General features: G+C 59.5%; 1 protein-coding gene across 5 annotated transcripts in view; it reads right to left on the bottom strand.

The window, feature by feature from the left end:
* The window catches only part of TBC1D2B (TBC1 domain family member 2B), a 59539-nt gene that overhangs the window by 29252 nt on the left and 11571 nt on the right, over positions 1 to 18716 (bottom strand). For all 5 annotated transcript variants that reach the window (XM_032341874.1, XM_032341876.1, XM_032341875.1 and 2 more), the window contains exons 2-3: positions 15791 to 15944; positions 9170 to 9335 (exon numbers count right to left, since the gene is read on the bottom strand). In XM_032341874.1, coding sequence (XP_032197765.1) covers positions 9170 to 9335; positions 15791 to 15944 — 320 coding nt within the window. The remainder of the gene's footprint in view (positions 1 to 9169; positions 9336 to 15790; positions 15945 to 18716) is intronic.

Genomic DNA, 18716 nt, shown 5'->3' with positions numbered 1-18716 from the left:
ACAGGAAAGGTAACTCCACGTCATCCACACGGGCTTACCGTTTTGCCGACAGAATGACACAAAAATCTGGCAAATCAATAGTTTCCCAATTATGTTCTTACAATGGATGGCACAGGGAGTGCGGGGCTCCAGCCAAGGGACCCCAGGTGTCTTGTCACTCTGCCGCACACCTGCCAGGGCCCTGGGCACGTCACCTTCCCGCTCTAAGCCTCCGCTGCATAGCCCATCACAGGGAGAGACGGCGTCCCGGCGGCTCCCACCGTCTCCAGAGTCCGCGCTCCGCACCTGCCCGTAAGCGGGATGAGCAGGACGTGCCAGTGGCCAGGGGTCCTGGGGATCAAGGGTCCCGTGGCCGCACACAGGGCCTCCGGGGTCAGAATACGGGGACGCAGAGGCCTATGAGACAGACTGTCGCCAGACCGAGGAGACGCCCGCAGGCGGAGGAGGACCAGTGCTGCTTCCGACGTGGGGGGCACCGGCAGAGAACAGGACGTGGAGAGTGGACGGCCCGACGAGCAGGGGCGAGTCTGCAGTGGCGGGGTGCCCCCCATACCCCTCTCGGCTTCCCTGCACACAGTGGCCGTGTTTTTACCACTGACAAGTATGAGCTTCTTTGTTTACTGAACCCGACCATAAGGTAAAGGGAGAACGGGGCTGCCGTGGGAAAGAGTGTCCCCCGCATGCGCGCGGTTCCCGTGGCCGCCCCCACCCCGAGACCCCGTGGGAGCGGCTGGCCCACTGTACCCAGCCGGCGGCCTGCGGCGAAGCAGGGAGCCCCGGCCGCGCCCCCACAGCACCCACCACGCCGAGCCGAGTGCCTGGGGCTCCGCGGCCGCCACCATGGTTGTCTCAAACACGGTGACGCAGAGAACTCCGCAGCTCAGCCGGGAGAAGCCAGCAGGGCGCTCCGGTTCCCGGCCGTGTGAGGGGCGTGGGAGTGGCCGCGGCAGCCCAGCGGCAAGCAGCGAGCTGAACTGCAAAGCCAACACCTCCCCTCGGACCCACAGCGGACAGGGACCTGGGGCAAACTGCCGTCCCCAGGACGGGAGAGCCAGGCAGGACAATGCGGAAGCTCAGCTTCCTGCAGGGGACTCGGAAGCACACCAGCGCGGGCTGGGATCCCAAGCTGTAATGGGCGGTCACCAGAGGCTCGGGCAGAGCCTCCCCGAGGGCAGGAGCCCGGGGCACCGGATCCCAGAGGCCCCCAAGGTGCTGTGAGGTTAACCTTCAGGAGCTCAACCAGGTTCCCCCCGAGAACTTGAGGAAAAGTCCCTCGGAATTCCAGCAAGGAGACGGGAAGGAAGTAGCTGTAAATTCTCCAGCACACCCTGCTTTTAACAAGGCCTGCCCTCGGGGGACCCTGGTAGCCAGAGCCTCACTGACCTGGGCACAGGGGCCCCCAGCTCTGGCCCCTCTTCCATCCTGGCTGCCTACGAGGGAGGGAAAAGACAGAAACCCTTGTGGGGGCACAGACAGCAGCGGGGCTCACCCGTCACAGAACAAAGCACCCCTGCCTCCCCACCTCCCCACCCCTGCTCCGGAGGCCGGTCTGCGGCCTTTCCTTCTCCCAGTGCGTCCTGTCCCGTCCCTTGAGGAAAGAGACGAGGCAAGCCAGCATTACGTGGAGAGAGCACAAGCGGCGGCAGAACCAGACTAGGTGGGATGCAGAACATCGGGCCAGGAACGTCAAACAATCCCGACTCACGTGCTCCGGGCCCTAAGGGATCAAGCGTCAGCTCGCAAGGTCAGATGCGTGACATTAACAGAGACGGAGACCCCAAGAAAGAGCTGAAAAAAAATGACATTAGAAAACAAAAAACAAACCATTGCAAGACAAATGAGAAGCGCCTGCTGGGCCCACTGGTGATCGGACAGGCTGAGGGACTCCTCGGGAGAGCACAGACCTGACAGTCCTCCAGAGGCAGCACAATAAATACTTGAATCTGGGGGTTATTTCCCCAAATGACTGTCAGGCATCAACCACGGCTCCACGAAGCTCAGGGAGCACCAAGCAAAACAGTTTGTCAAAACCTCCTCACCCTGGCACGCCCGGCCCACATGAGAGAGGATCACAGATTTCGAGGAAATCCGGAGAGAAGTCCCAGAAAACCCGTGACCGAGAGCTAAGACCGTCATCCTCATCCCGGCCGGCCGGCGAGTGACATGTGAGCGGAGGAAGAGATCCATCGCCGCGCTCCGCCGTGCTAGGATCCTCACTCCGCGAAACCGGCCTCCGGGAGCCCAGGAGAAACAGGGAGGGAGCTTGTGGCCAGCGGACCTGCGGACACCCGCTGCCCTCCGCAGACAGAAAGACGCCATACAGACGAGAGACTCGGACCGAGCATGAAAGAGGAAAGGAGGAGCCAGGAAGACGGGACGGGGAGAGTAAAACACGGACCTTCTCTCTTCCGTTCCAACTGCTCTAACCGGCAACAGCTTCTTCCAGATAGTGACGCCATCGGTGTGCCGGCTTCGGTGTGTGCGTGCGCCCCCGCGCCCCCCGCGCCCCCACCATGCACCACGGCAGCGACCCCGGGACGGGGGTAGCGGCTGGGACCGCCGTGCTATTAGGAGGCACCCACCTGTGGCGCAGCACGGGGTGATTTTAAAGGGAATTGGATTAGCAGGAAATGCGTGTTGCAAACTCCAGAGCAACCGCTTAAAAAAAAAAAAAAGAAACAGCTAAAAAGGAAGTATAAGGGACATGCTAAGGAAGGAGAGAAAACGAAACCATATAAAACGCCCGATGAAAACCTCAAGAGGCAAGGACGCCCCGTGGCTCTGCCGCTCAGCACGTGACTCTCAATCACAGGGTCGTAACTTCCAGCCCGGTGCTGGGCGTGGAGGTTACTTAAAAATAAAACCACAGGAGGCAGGACGCGTGGGAGACATAAACCAGGAACAAAGAAAAGGGCAACAAACAGAAAACAGGGACACGTTAATCTAACCGCTCCAAGAGTCACCGCACGCCAGAGGCCCACGTGCACCAGTTAAGACAGAGGCGGTCGGGACCAGAGGGTGTGCCGTCTCCAGGAACCACTTCACAAACGCGCACGGACGGATGAGACGCAAAGGGAGAGAAACGCGGCGTCCTACTGACGCGGATCACACGAAAGCAGGAGCAGCTAGGCGCGTCCTAAGGCGGACTTCAAAGTGAGGAAGTCGGAAAGGATGAAGAAGGCATTTCACAATGAACAAAGGTCAACCCTCCAAGGACACGCGCCTCTCCGTGCACACACCCTACCGGCAGAGTGCTGGTAAAACCGCAGACCCAGAGAACCCACTACGGTAGTCTGAGCCTTCAACACCCTCAGCCAGAAAGGAGAGGACCCAGCAGGCAGGAAACCAGTACGGCCCTCGCTGACGCCGACGGCCATCCACCAGCTGGATGTCACCGACATGCAGCCGACTGTGCGACGACGGAATGCACACTCCTCTTTTTTTTTTTTTTTTTAAAGATTTTATTTATTTATTTGACAGAGAGAGATCACAAGTAGGCTGAGAGGCAGGCAGAGAGAGAGGAGGAAGCAGGCTCCCCGCTGAGCAGAGAGCCCGATGCGGGACTCGATCCCAGGACCCTGAGATCATGACCTGAGCCGAAGGCAGCGGCTTAACCCACTGAGCCACCCAGGCGCCCTGCACACTCCTCTTGAGTTCGTGGGGAAGATACCACGTTCTGAGCCACAAAACACAGCCCAACAAATTTCATACAACAGAAACCCTACGCCTGTCTTCAGACCACAGTGGGACTGAACTAGAAATCAGTAACAGAAACATTAATAAAAATCCCGAAATACATGAATAAACAACACACTTCTAAAAAAAACAAAAAACAAAAAACAAAAAAAAAACCCACACAGGTCAAAGAAGAAATTTCAAGATACATTTTAAAATGTTTTAAACTAAATGAAAGCGAGAATGCAATTTATCAATGGTGGTGGGACACAGCCAAAGCAGTGCTCCGAGGGACGTGTGTAGCCCTGAGTGCGCAGGGTGGAAAGGAAGAAAGATCGGAAAGCAATATATTTTTTTAAAGATTTTGTTTATTTTTGACAGAGAGAGACAGCAAAAGAGGGAACACAAGCAGGGGGAGCTGGAGAGGAGGAAGCAGGCTCCCCGCTGAGCAGAAAGCCCGATGCGGGGCTTGATCCCGGGACCCTGCGATCAAGACCTGAGCTGAAGGCAGACATTTAATGACTGAGCCACCTGGGTGCCCCTAAAATCAATAATCTATGTTTCCACCTCAAGAAACTTTTTTTAAGAGGACAAACCAAATCCAAAAATAAGAAGGAAAAGAAATAATAATTAGAGGAGAAACCAATGAAATTGTCAACACGAAAGAGAAAAAAAAAATCAATGAACTGAAAACTGGTCCTTTGAAAATATGCATCAGTTCAATAAGCCTCTCATCAGGCTGGGAAAAGAGAGAGAAAACAGAAAGTACCAAGATCAGATATAACACGGGGAGACGTGGTTACAGATCCCACAGAAACATAAAAACAGAAATTCTAGAACACAAATGTGATAACTTAGATGAAATGGACCAGCTTCTTGAAAGACACAATCTGCCAAAATTCACACAAGGAAAAAACGACCTGAGTGGTCCTGTATCTGTTACAAATATGGACTCAATAACAGCCTTCCGACGGGAGACACCAGGCCCAGATGGGTCCGCGGGTGAGCTGTACCCACCATTTAAGGAAGAGATTACCCCCGTGCTGTCCACTCCCTGCCAGAGGACGAAGCAGAGAGGTTACCTCCTAACTCACCCTGCGAGGCCAGGACTCCGCGGATACCAAAACCACAAAAAGACATTCAAAGAAAACCACAGGTAATGCCTGTCAGGAACACGAAAATCCTCCACGAAACAAGAGCAAATCAAATCCAACAACATATAAAAAGAAGGACGCCCACACCGGGGCAGACTCATCCCAGCCATGCGAGACTCGCGCAACATTTGAAAACTCATTAACGTAACTAAGGACTAAAAATAAATCACGTAATAGGTTCATACCAATAGATGCAGGAAAAGCGTGACAAAACGCAGCTCCCGCGCATGATAAAAACTCCCGTTAAACCAGGAAGAGAGGGAACTTTGTCCATGTGATAAGGGCTATCTACAGAAACCCGACAGCCAACGTCCTACTTAATGGTGAGAAACTCAAAGCTGTCCCACCAAGACGAGGTCCAGTGCAGGGACGTCTCCTCTTACCGCTCCTGCCCAACACTGAGCCGGAAACCCGTGCTCACGTAACAAGGCAAGAAAAAGAAATGAAAGGTATACAGATAAGGAAGAAAGACACAGCTGTCTTTGTTTAAGACGACATGGTCATCTATATAAAAACTCTGAAAGAATAAACAAAAACTCCCAAATTAATAAGCAGTTACAGCAACGTGGTAGGATACGACGTTCATAGCCTACGTTCTCCTACAGACCAACAGCAAACAGGTGGAACCTGAAATTAAAAACAGTATGACCGGGGCGCCTGCATGGCTCCGTGGGTTGGGCCTCTGCCTTCGGCTCAGGTCATGACCCCGGACTTCCACGACTGAGTCCCACATCAGGCTCCCAGCTCCTTGGGGAGTCGGCTTCTCCCTCTGACCTTCTCCCCTCTCATGCTCTCTCTCACTCATTCCCTCTCAAATAAATAAATAAAATCTTTAAAAAATTTTTTTTCTAAAAAAATAAAAACAGTATGACTTACCTGAGCACGCCTGAGCAGGGAGTATCGGGGTGTGTGCGTGTGTGCGTGTGTGCATGCACGTGTGAGATCCACGTGAGGAATGCCACGAAACCGACTGGAGTCAAAGAACAGCAAAGTAATGCACAGACACTCCGCGTTCATGGGTAGGAAGACTTAACGTCGTCCAGGTAGCAGTTCTTCCAAAACGGATCCCAGATCCCACGCCATCCCAGTCGGAATCGCAGCTGAGTGTCCTCTGGATGTCGACAGACCGATTCTAGAGTGTACACGGGGAGGCAGGAGACCCCGGACAGCCAACACAATGTCGACGGAGAAGAGCAAAGCCAGAGGGCGACGGTGCAGACCTCAAGGCAGTGTAAACCTACCGTCCTCGAGCCCGGATGACGGCGGAGAAAGAGCTAATACATGCACGGGATGGAAGAGAGAGCTCAGAGACACAGCCCGGTCAGCACGGTCCACTGAGCCCAGACAAAGGGGCAGAGGCAGCCTCCTCTGCACATGTCGCTAGAACAGCCAGACGTGCACACGCCAAGTCGGAGTCGAGACCCAGGCCTTCCACTCTTCACAACGACCCCCTCAAATGCGTCACAGACCGAAATGTAAAACGCGAAACTGTGAAACTCCAGAAGGTCACACAGGAGAAGGCCTAGACGGTCTTGAGCGCTGTGATGCCTTTTTAGATCCGACACCAAATACAAAGTTAATGGAAGAAATAACGATCAACGGGACTTCACGGCAACTAAAACGTTCTGCTCTGGAAAGACAGTATCGAGAGAATTGGATGACAAGCCACAGACTGGGAGCAAACATTTGCAAAAGGCACACCTGACAAAGGACCATCATCCAAAATATACAAAGAGCCCTTACAACTCAGTGAGAACCCAACCCAGTCACCATGCCGGCCGAAGACTGGTGTCCACGGGATGGAGGAGTCACAGACCTCCCCCTCTGAAACTCTAACTGTAAATTATTTGAATATATAGGCAAATTAACTTAATTTATAAGTAAATTCATTGAATTTAAAGAAAGAAATTAAAAAGAACAAAAAAGTGGTCCAAAGACCTTAACAGGCACCCCCCAGAGAAGAAAGATGCTCCGTGTCACAGGCCCTCAGGGAAACGCGGATGAAGACATCAGTGACCCCCGCCACACGCCTTGCAGAACAGCCAGAACCCGAACCCCAGGAGCCACGTGCGGGCAAGGAAACAGGCGCCAAGACCCTCCCCCATGGGCGGTGGGAATGCAACCCCGCTGGGCGCTTTGCCAGACAGCTGGGCAGTGTCCGATAGCAGCACACGCTCACGTGCCGCCTGGCAGCCGTGCTCCTTGGTATCTACCCGGGGAGTCGAGGACTTCGGCCACACGGAAACCCGCGCGCGGACGTCCCTGGCGGCCCTGTAACCGCCAAACTTGGGAGCTCCGAGGACGCCCTTTGGAGGGCGACCGGACTAACGACCTCACATCTCCACGATGGACCATTCAGCACGAAAGACAGACGAGGTCTCGTGCCGGGAAGACAGGGAGGAACCTCGAGTGCATGTCACCAAGTGGGAGAAACCGATGGGAAAAGGCAGCGTTCTAGGATTCCAACAAAACGGACCTTCTGGAAAAAGCAAACCCATGGAGACAACGAACCGCTGAGATCGGGCCGCGGCGGGGCCGGGGTGGGAGGGAGACGAGTGAGCAGAGCGCGGAGGGGTTCTGGGGCCAAGAAAATCCTCCGTGTGGTGCTGTGATAGACACACGTCGGCACACCCGCGTCCGGATCCGCGGGACGGCAAGCGTGTCCCTGATGTGCGCAACAGACTCTGGGTCAGTATGACGTGTCAGCACAGGCTCGTCCTTGGTAAAACATACGCGCTCCGGTGACCACGGGCGTGGGGACACACGTGTGGGGAGAGGCATGCGTGAAAACTCTACATCACGGCCTCAACTCAGCGTAACCCTGAAACGCTCTAAAAAAGGGAGTATTGGGGAAAAAATTGGGGGCGTCTGGGTGGCTCGGCCAGTTAAGCATCCGACTCGACTTTGGCTCAAGTCGTGATCTCGGGGCTGTGGGACCAAGCCCCGTGTGAGACTCTGCACTGAGCGTGGAGTCTGCTTGAGGGTCTCCCTCTCCCTCCGCTGCTCCCCGCCGGCGCCCCGCTCTCCCCCCCCAGGAATAAAAATAGAAAATTAAAGAACAAGGTAGTTCCGCGCATGTCAGCATGTGAATACCTCCAAGATACTAAGAAGACAACGGATCTGAGGGAGAGCCTCCCCAAGGATCTACAAAGGGCCGTCCGCACACGAGAAATCGCTCAGGATCGGGAATCACTGGGGAACGCAAATCCCGACCGCAAGAGTCCCGCCCCCCAGTGCGGATGGCGAGGGCCGGAAGACGGGTGACCACCAGCCCTAGGGAGGGTGTGGGGGGGGGGGCCCTGAACCTCCAGACGCGCTGCTGGGGATGCCTTATGCGCTGCGTCCAGAATGGCAGGCAGCTCCCCGAAGGTTGTGCAGACTTACCGCCCAGCCCGGTAGGGCCACCCCGAGCATGGACCCAGGAGAAACGGAAACACGTCCTCACAGACCCTGTCCCAGCGCTGGCAGACGCACCACTCCCGACAGCCACGACGTGGAAGTCACAGCACGCCCGTCCACGGCAGGACGGACACACAGTGTGCTCTGCGCACAGAACAGAGTCTCACTCCGCCAGACCAGCCCCGGGGCGCATGCAGCTGCCAGCGCAGGGTCAGGGCCCAGAGCACAGGGCTGGGGGACGGAGCCGGGCACCTGTCCGCAAGGGGATGCACAGGACGAGCAGACCCGTGGAGATAGAGGCCATCGGTGGTCACCGAGGGCGGCTGGGAAGCGGGAAGGGGTTGCTAGCGGGTATGAGGGTTTCTGTTGGGGTCAGGTCGGGATGAAAGTGTCCTAAAATTGGTGGCAGTTGATGGCCATTCTGCCACAAGTACTAAAAAGCACTGAACTGCACATTTTAAATGGGCGAACGGCATGTACATGAATTCTATCTCAACAAAGTCTTACACACACACACACACACACACACCAGCCCTTGCACCCCCACCCCCCGCTCGCACACCCGCCGAGGGCAGATGTCTGCAGCACGGGCCGGAGCAGCCCCGGGGCGGAGGAAGGGGGCTGGCCCCCGGGGGAAGACGTGCCGACTCAGCGGCCCAGGGGCCTCCTGACCTCGGACAAGCTCTTCCGGGCCGGTTTCTGTTTCTGCAGCCTGTCAACTGAGCGACCCGGTTCACAGAGCCCAGCGAGCGAAAACCAACCCCGCGTGAGCACGTCTGGCGCAGGGTGAGCTGTGCAGCCCACCCTCTGCACACGCTGAGGAAATGCCCCCGTGCCCGAGGGGACCGGGCCAGTGGCAGGCGCACGGCACTTTCACAATCATGACATGTTATCACACACAACCCACGTTCAGTTTCAGACGCCGCTTTCCAAAGACTCACTTGAGCTCAGTGCCCCACTGTTTGAAAGAGAAATTAATGGAATTTGGGTGCCCGGGGGCCGGCTGGTGAGCTGCTGCTTCTCCTACCAGCTCTCCGGGGGTGGCTTCCACAGCGAGGACGTTTCTGGCTTTCTCTGCAGAAGCATCCGGAGGTGTGCAGACGACATCTGAAAGACAGGCAAACAGAGGTCAGCCTCCAACCTCCCACGCGGAACTCCCCGTCCCACGTGAGACACGGACCCGTGCGCCATCGGCCACGGGACAGAAACCATGGTGGCTTCAGTCACCTAAGGCCCTTCCATGTCTGTGACGGGGCTGGGAGGGACCAGGTCCCCTGTGCGGTCTCAGAGATGAGCACAGCGGCAGGACACTGTGACCAAGGTCCACTCGCCTGAGCCGATGAGGGCCAACTCCCGGGATCCACCATTTCGCAGTAACGCAAAGGGCCCATGGACACCGCCTCTAAGAAAACGGGCGGAGGGGAGTGTCCTGCACACACTTGCTAATACTGGTGGTGGCGACCCGAGGAAGCAAGCTGGCACGTCCCAGAGCAGTGGCTCAGAAAGGTCACAGGAACATGGGCTCTAAGGGGTGATCAAATCTCAGTAGAGCTTTTGAAATACTAAAGGTTGAAACAGTTGGTGTGCAGGATTTGCTTCAAGATACCAGAAAGTGGGGGCACCTGGGTGGCTCAGTGGGTTAAGCCTCTGCCTTCAGCTCAGGTCATGATCTCAGAGTCCTGGGATCAAGCCCCACTTCGGGCTCTCTGCTCAGCGGGGAGCCTGCTTCCCTCTCTCTCTCTGCCTGCCTCTCTGCCTGCTTGTGATCTCTCTCTGTCAAATAAATAAATAAAATATCAAAAAAAAGAAAAAAACAGAAAGTGGGTCGGGGTGTCCAGGGAACCCAGAAGGGCCCATGAAGCAGGAATTCTGGGAGTCACCCAGGAAATGTGGGGCAATGTTATAGATTCTCTCTTTGCATAAAACTCCCTATAGTAGAACTTCTAACGTTTTGAAAACCGTCCCCAACTGCAAATACTCTGCGTTCTCCGTGGTGGTGTCCTCCCCTCTCCGAGGGCAGGGATGTTTGTAGACAGAGGACAGCCTGCACTCCCCGTCCCCCTCCCCGTCACAAAGAGCCTCTGCTCCGGCAGCAGCGACCCTCGCTTGCTCGGAGGCAAAACCAGGAGCAGCCTGAGCACGGACACCCAGGAAGACGCGGCTTCTAGCGGGAGGAACCGGATCTGAGCGGCTCAGGAGGGTGTCCACAGAGGGCCCTGGGCGCTGGCAGGGAGACCGACCCCAACCATGGGAGCCCGCCGCACAGGCGCGACACTAAGCGACCGGGTAGCGTGGGAAGGGCTCGGAGAACCCGTTGGAAAGCACGGGGCGGGAGGCCGTGGGGGCCGTGTATCCGTCGGGAGGACTCGGATGCAGCCCCAGAGCGGGCTCCTGAGAGGGACAAGCAGGAGGGGCGCTGGGGACACAAGAACAGGGGGCGGGCAGTGGGTTGTAAGACTCAGTGACGGAGGCCAGAGTCACGCCTCAGCACGGTTTCCCGATTCTCGGTTCGAGTCACCACCGCTGGTGAGCACGGCGTGCGCGGTGCACGGCCAACAAGAACACGTCTGGGAAGGACACACGAGAGAACAGAAGGTCATGCAGGAGCAGGGAGCCCCGGCACCCGGAGCCTGGGGTTATGGAAGGCGCCGCAGGGACCTCGAGGGAGCAGAGGGGGGACCCCGCCCATGCCTCCAACCACAGCAGCTTCTCTTTCCTCCTTCAGACGGGAGCCCCCGAGGTCTCACCTGCGAAGGGTTCCAGTACACACAAAACGAGGTCAAACACTGTGAACCAGGTCCAGCCCCCTGGCCCTCAGGAGACAAACCCCGCACGGCAGGTGCCCTGACCGCACCGCCCAGGGTAGGGGACTGCACCAGGCGGTGGTCCACGAGGGGCACCCCCGCAGCAGCTGAGCTCAGGAGGCCGAGGGCTGGTCTTCCCAGAGCTCGCAGCGAAGACCCACAGGCTGGGCCAGGACGTAGACGTGGCGCCCAGGGTCCTGTCTGCACCCAGGCCAGCCTCTCCTTCTGCATGGCCGGGGGCGCAGGCTCCCAACCTTCCTGGAAAGCACCTCCTGCCCAGAGAACCCCAGGCCCTGGGACCCTCTCCCCCCACACACACCGGAAACACTTCCGGAGGAGCACGAGCCAAAGGAGCACAGGGGCTGGCTGCAGAAAAGGGCCGGGAGGCCCGGGACGATGCCGGCGGAACACACCGTCTCTGAAAGTAATCATTCCACGTGAAAAAGAAGCAATTTCCCAGTTTTGGTACGACTGTTATTTTGCCTTGTCTTCGGTTTTTGCAGGAGCGTGTGAGATTTCCTTAATTAAGGACAGGGTCAGGCTTGCCCTCCCCCCGCAGCGTCCACGCACCAGCATTTGGGAGCCGCCGGGAGGGGGATGTAAACTAGGTCACGGCAGGGTTTCCCTGGAGTCCGGCCGGCAGCCACCGGATCCCCCAGCTCTGGTCGCGGGAGCCGCGCTGAAGGCTTCCGGCCTCTGTTCTCTGCTCTTTCCAGCATCTGCAAACCTGGCAACTCGGACGCATCCTGACCGCAGGGCTCCCCCTCTTTACTGCTGCTGTGTCGCAGTCAGGACGCCGGGTCGTCCACACAAGGCGGAAGCCCACTCCCACAGGCGGCACAGAACACGGCAGAAGAGGGGTCCCTCTGGGAGCTGGAGGACAGCGCGGGCTGGACAGGAAAATGCTTCTCTCCCCTTTACCAGAGTGAGTTTTAACCCAGATCGCGAAGCAGCGGTCAGAGCTGTGGTCAGAGGCAGAAGAGAGATCTAAGTGAGGGCAGTGTGCGTCCTCCAGAGCCAAAAAGGAGGGGCTCCCTGGGCCCCCAGTGGGCCGGTCCACGCATCCGGCCTGGCTGGTTCCACCCCGGGCATAAGCCTCGTGACCAGCAGAAAACAGGGGCTCCCACGCACTGGGGACCTGGACCACAGACGAATAAAAGACAGAGTGACGAGGGACCAGGGTGGGAGGCCCTGTACCTCTCCAGAAAGCCCACGTGTCTCCCTTCTGACCTGCCTATCCCGTCGCCTCCCTTGGAGAGACCCCAGAGTGGAGGTGGCACCACACCTGGCAGACGACTTCCCTCTCCTGCCTGCGCCACTCCCCACCTTCTGCAATCTGCTCAGACCCCAGCCTCGGCGCCAGCGCCAACCCAGCTGGTCCGCACCCCCCCGCCCACGGCACCCCCGACCAGCTTGCTCGCACCCCCCGCCGCCTCTGTCCATCACCAGGCTCCAAGGAGGCCCCTTCCAGGCACAACTGGAAGCCATTCCCCTACACACGCACTCCCTTTCCCGGCCTGATGTAAGGCCAGACGGCATCTGTTCACAGATGGGCTACGTGCTCACGTCCTGTGCGCTCTCCCCACCGGGATCGGCTGCCTCTCGGGCACCACACGAGTCACCGCGACTGACACTTCCAAGCAGGTCACAGAGAGGAAAAGCCTCTCTGATCAGCTCACGGGGTGACAGGTCTGCATCCCGCCCCACGGGGGTCTTCCCTCTGACCCGCAGACCCGGCACAGACCGCTCCTGGCCCCGCCGGCCCCGAGAAGGAAGTGCATGGTCTCCCCTCAAACCGGTCGTTTTCTTTGGGAAGCACGCCACGCTCAGCCAGGCCTCTGGGCGCTGGTGTGCCCGTGGGCCCGGACTTGCCAGAGCCTCAAGAGACAAGGTGTAGTCACCCTGCAGCAGTTCGCCATCAGTCTACATGGGAAGTGAGCGCGACAGAAGGAGCTCTGTGCGGCTCCTGGAACCGGGCCCTCAGCCTCCTGCGCCGGCCTCCTACGGGTCTGGCTGCCTCGTGCCCAGCAGCTGGGAAGGGCTTTGATCGCTGCCTTTCGTCCTTGCCAAGTACTCCTTTGTGTGGAAACTAGGTCTTCACCACCCCAGTGCCCAGACGCACGGAGTCCGTGTGTGCAGCGCGGCGATCCCGCGGGGGCCGGGCTGCGGGCTAGTGGAGGAGATGGACACAGCCAAGCCACCCCTCCTGTGCGGCCTTGCGAACGTCAGCTGCAGGCACCAGACACAGAGCACTGAACTCTGGAGAAGGAACGTTCTGGAGGCCAGTGGGTGACGTGCTGCTCAGGGCTCCCCACAGCCCTTCCTTCCTCACAGACGCTGGTAGGGACGTGGCCATGGGCTCAGCTCAGAGCCCGGCCTCTCCCGCTCCCTCCAGGCTGGGGACAGCCACGCTGCACTGGCCAGCGAGGAGGGGGAGGCCAGGGACCCCCGCAGAGCCGCCTCCTGTCCGCCCCCCGCAGCGCCGCAGCAGGCACGGAGAGCTGCGCCCTGAGGCCCGCGAACAGAAACGGCTCGGCCAGCCACGGACAGCGCTTCCTGAGACAGACACAGCCCTGTGAGCCAGGCTGCCCACCGACGACCCCAAGGCGACCCGCGCCGCCTCCGAGTGACGCTTCCACAGGTAACGGTCTGCTCTCTGCCCGTCGCGGCAGTGTGAGGCGTGGACGGCTCGTTCCCGCTCCAGCCCCTGCCCTGGGCCTCCCTCCCTCCCTTCTGACCCACCTCCAAACCCTCCAACCCTTCCGGCACCCCCGGCCCCGCCCCCTGCCAGGGCTGCGGCCACCATGGCTTCGAGCGGGACCCCAGCCCCGTTCCGCCCACCGGTCCCGTCCCCCGCACTCGGCACGTCTGACCCGTCGCTCACTCTGCTCTCGCTCACCCGCGATGCCCCTCCGGGTCCGGGCCCGGACCACCCACGCAGCTTTGCTGGCCTCTCACGAAGCCAGACACCCGAATCGGCTGCTCCTTCTGCATCCCGAGGCCGCCCCGGGCTCACTGCCTCTCACGGTGGTCCGACCAGCTCAGGCCCCTCACCCGGCCACACGGTCCTCGAGGACACGGGCTGTGACTTCTCGGTCCTTAGAGCCCAGATGCACACCACACCGGCCAGACCGTCCCTGCCAATGAGCAAACAGGCTCAGACAGACACGCTGGGCGCGGTGCGGTGGGGCTCAGCACCCCTCCCAACGACCTGGTGGTGTGAAGCACGTTCAGCTCGTGGACCGCGGCCTCCCAAGACGCTCAGCCACCAGCCCCGGAGCTGTCATTCCCGCAAGCCTCCCCCACAGCGAGGTCAGGGGCTGCGGGCACTGGTGGGACCGCATGGGGTGAAAATGAGAATGTCCCAAACCAGGGGGCGGTGAGGACAGAGGGCGGGAAGATTATTTTTAACACAAATCAGAGTTCTAAACACATTCAGTCTAGCTCTGCGTCTCCCAGACGCACCCCGTGCTCCCAGTAAAGAAGCCGGGGTGGCGCGCTGGCTCGGGCGCTACAGCCTGGACCTCTGGCCCTTGAGGTCGTGAGTCCAGGCCCCACGCTGGGCATGGAGATTATAAATACCTACAGCTGAAGAACAAAAGAAGGGGACCGACTGGTGCCCCCAACCCCGAGGGACCGGGGGCGTCACGAATGCGCTCGGTCAGTCTCGAGGTCGAGACCAAGTCACACGCTGCTTCTGGTGCAAACCCCTAGGACAGGGGCTTTCACACCCGCAGCGGAACCGTGACGGAGCACTGAGGGCCCCTCGGCTCCGTGTCGTCAGTGTGGACGTCCCCGAGAATGAGCTGAAAGCCTCACGGGACCACGTGGGGACAGACGTGACACGCGTCCAGCACCGCGTCACTGTGCGTGGGGACAGGCGTGACGCACATCCAGCACCACGTCACCGTGAGTGGGGACAGGCGTGATGCGCCTTCAGTACCATGTCACTGACCACAGGGTCAGGCCACAGGACCTGGCAAGTACTCGGGGGGGGAGCAGGGCAGCAGGGGCCCGCGGGCGAGGGGCCTGCAGGGGAGGGGCTCTGCGGGCAGCTGTCCCCAGGCTTGCGGGGAACTCGATGGAGACCATGCTCCGTGGAGCAGAGGGCCGTGTGGGCGTCAGGAAGGGCAGACCTCACCCTTTCCTTGGACTCTGGCATGTGTGCCCCCCACGCCTGGCTTCTTCAGGCCTCCGTGGCCTGCCCTCTCCCTGGAGGAAGCCAGGGGCCCTGCGCCCGGCCCGCCCCGGCCCCCGCCCGACGGTCAGTAGGCACGTGCTGCTCCACAGTCACGAGGACGTCAGGGCGTGTCACTGTCGATCCTGGAGTAAGAAGCCCCTCATCTCCACACGGAGACCGTCTGCGAGTTACCAAGCGTCCTGGACAAGCCACAAATCTAGACTGAAATGGAACCGATACAGTCTCGCCCGGGCAGACAACGGAGCACAGGCTTTGAGGACGAAGCGCGTACAAGTGACTGTGAACACGTGGTGGGGTGTCACCTCAGTGGGCACACGCAGGCAGGACAGGGGTCACCCTCGCCTCTCGACTGCATGGGGAGCCAGGCGTGGCCTCAGCCGACCCCCACAGTCGTCCTCAGGCTGGAGTAGGACTCCGTTCAGGAAGCACCCGGAAGCGACGGAACGCCGTGGGAAAGGGATGGTCACTACTTTGGGTGGGAACATACATCAGGCCGCCCCGCCACGGCCAACGGCTGTGCGTGGGGAACGGACGCGAATCCCCCTCCCGTGACTTACCTGGGTTATCTCTGGCTACGAGACCCTTAGAGAAATCCCCGGGGGTCGGGGAGGCCCTGCTGTCCCCCTTCACCATGTCCAGACTGCTGCAGTACTCCCACCGCTTCTGCTGGAGCTCCTGCAGCCAGTAGGTCATGAGCTGACGGTTAGGGGCCTGCAAAGACAGAGGGGAGAGCGTTACGGTGGGACGGGGGGACGCGCTCTGCCCGTGGACCGCGGTGGTGGGAAGCACAGGTCAGAGAACCCGCCGTCGGGACGAGCCGGCAGAGCACCCAGCACGGACAGTGGGAGCTCAGCCCCGGGGAGAGATCCTCCCACGTGCGGGACCTGGAAGTCTAGGACCATGAAACACCGTCCACAGGCACTTTCAGGACGGCTGGACAGCCTTGCAGCCCCTGCAGGTGACGCAGGCATAAAGCTGGTCGAGAGCTCACTCCTCGTGTACTCCGGGGAGCCGTCCTGGGCGCACCACGTCGAATAACCCTATTTCCACCCGTGAGCCTCTGGGAGGGTGTCCACGGGCACTGCAGGCTGGACTCGGGTGCGTTCAATGGCCACGACTTTTCCCGTGGATGAGACCAAGTGGCAGGAGGGGTGCCGGGCCATGGACCCTGTCGCGACCGCCCCCACGGTCCCTGCATGGCGGGCACCAGGGCAGATGTGCTTGTAGGAGGATCCCTGGTTGAAAGGGGAAAGCCAGGCTGGGGAACAGTTAGAGACCTCGTGATGCTCTCTCACCAAATTCCCCAAGGCAGAAACAAACATGAACGTCACATGCTTTCAAGGTCTGACCCATTGTTCGTGTTACAGAAGTCTGGTCAGTATGGCAGGGAAAACCGCCTCGAGGCGATGATTAACTGAGGTTCCTTCCCTTTTTAAAATCTGGAAAGCTCTGAGTGCATCTCGACCTTGATCCCGAGCAGCGGGTGGAAGGCTCCGGGGATGGCACCGGGGCTGGCACGGTCTGCGGGGAGGCGGGAGGGCCGGGGAGACCCTGCCGTCAGGCACCCAGAGCCCTGGACAGACGGCAGAGGCTGTGAGGCTGGGCGGCACCCACCACACCAGGCGGCCTGTCCGCGGAAGTCCGGCCGCTGGCACCGTGTGTCCACTCGGCGTCTCTGCACAGAGGGAGGGCGGAGCGGAGGGCCAACCTCTCCCGACCTGATTTGATCACGATCTCTAACAAGCTCTCGGTCACCCCAGGTTCAGTCTGGGTTCACCACGGGAAGTTCATCTCCAGACCCGCCCAGCGCGGTGGCCCCCAGACGCACGCGGCCACAGAGCAGGGGAAATGCGGCGGGTACCAAAGGACAGAACCCTCTGGAGACCTCGGACTGTCTCACCCGTCCTTAAAAACCGAAAGCCTGTCACGCTCCCACTGTGTGCCGCTCACCCGAGCTGCGCTGGACCGTGATGGGAAGCGCAGTCCACTCTGGGAGCCGAGGCTGATGAGAAGGCCAGGGGTGGGATGCAGCCTTGGGCACTGAAACGGAGGCCAAGGGCATCGGGTTCCTGGGGCGACCCCACTGTGCCCCTCCACGGGGCTGTAGATCTCAAGATGTCGTCTCCAATCTTTAACCATGGAGATGCCAACACTGTTTAGGGACCAACAATGGGTCTGGCTAGTCTGGCTGACGGCTCACGTTTCTGTACCTCCTCTGTCCTTCTCCAGTAGGGTAAGTAGGACCCTCAAGTGATCTGACGTCACAAACACCTCCACGAGCCCATCACCAGGAGTGCCCCACAGTGAGCCCCAGCTCTGCTGGGAACACAAGCCAGTCCATGCTAAAGCCTATCGCCACCACACTCTATCTGCCCAGCACCCATCTGCCACAAGGATGGGGAGCAGCAGGACTGGGAGAGGGGATCTGCCCCCAGCCCCCCATTTACAGGGCTCTAATCCCAAATTCTGGACAGCCAGATGGGCATCCCAGTTATGCTGGAAGGGGCAGAGCCAAAGCTCAGCTGAGACACAGTAGGTGCCCATGGGACACAAGCGTCCAGCAGGAGGCCAGGTGCCAGTGTCTGTCATCTGAAGACTCACCAGGGCCACATCCTAAGTCTCAGAATACCAGTCTGCCCAACTCCTATACATCCTGCAAAGCCCAATGCAAATGTTACCTCCACAGGACGTTTTCCTAAGCTGAGCCTGCATGTTCTCTCCATCCTCCCAACGGAATCTCACCACACCACGTAACCCAGGTAAGCTTCCCACAGACATCAGCTCACTCCTCGCGTGTCCCTCATCGGCCTGAGTTCCCTGAAGCCGGAGGTCAGACCTGCTGCTCTCAACATGGTCCACGACGCCTGACATATTCAATATCCGACTTTCTCATGTCTAGCTGCTCCTAACGCGCCAAGGCTGCTAATCCCAGCCAGACAGGGCACCAGTCCCGGCACGAACCACACAGGACACCTTGGACAGCCGTACGTGTGAGCGTCTCAGGGGCCAGGGGCCAGACTTGGACTGGGCAGGCACGTTCCTGATCTGAGGCACCTGCTGCATGGAGGGGCGGCGTCACATCAGGTCAGAGGATGAAAACCAGGCCACCCACATCCAGCCTGACGTGGACTTCAGCCCTCAGTGGCCGAGAACCACACGACGCTCCAGCTGCTCCCACAGACTCGGTCCCCAGGCCTCCAACCCAGAAGCCCGCATGTGCGGAGCGGGCCCCAGCCCCTTGTCCCTTCCCCTGGACACTCCCCCCAAGCCTGACTCTCTCCCCAGGGCGCAGAGAAGTCCTATCATAAGGTCATCTGGTCACCACTCCCGGCAGGCGTGTTCCCACAGGAGGGGCTGGTGCAGCGACCCGGCAATCACGGGAGCAGCGTGCCCCGCACCCACACCACCAGAGCCGAGCTCTGCACCCTGGGGTCTCCAGCCCTGTGGGAAAGAACTCAGCCACACAGAGCTCGTCTCCTTTGA

This window comes from Mustela erminea, chromosome 5, assembly GCF_009829155.1.
Source record: "Mustela erminea isolate mMusErm1 chromosome 5, mMusErm1.Pri, whole genome shotgun sequence".
Lineage (NCBI taxonomy): Eukaryota > Metazoa > Chordata > Mammalia > Carnivora > Mustelidae > Mustela > Mustela erminea.
This window is presented reverse-complemented; position numbering and strand designations above follow the sequence as displayed.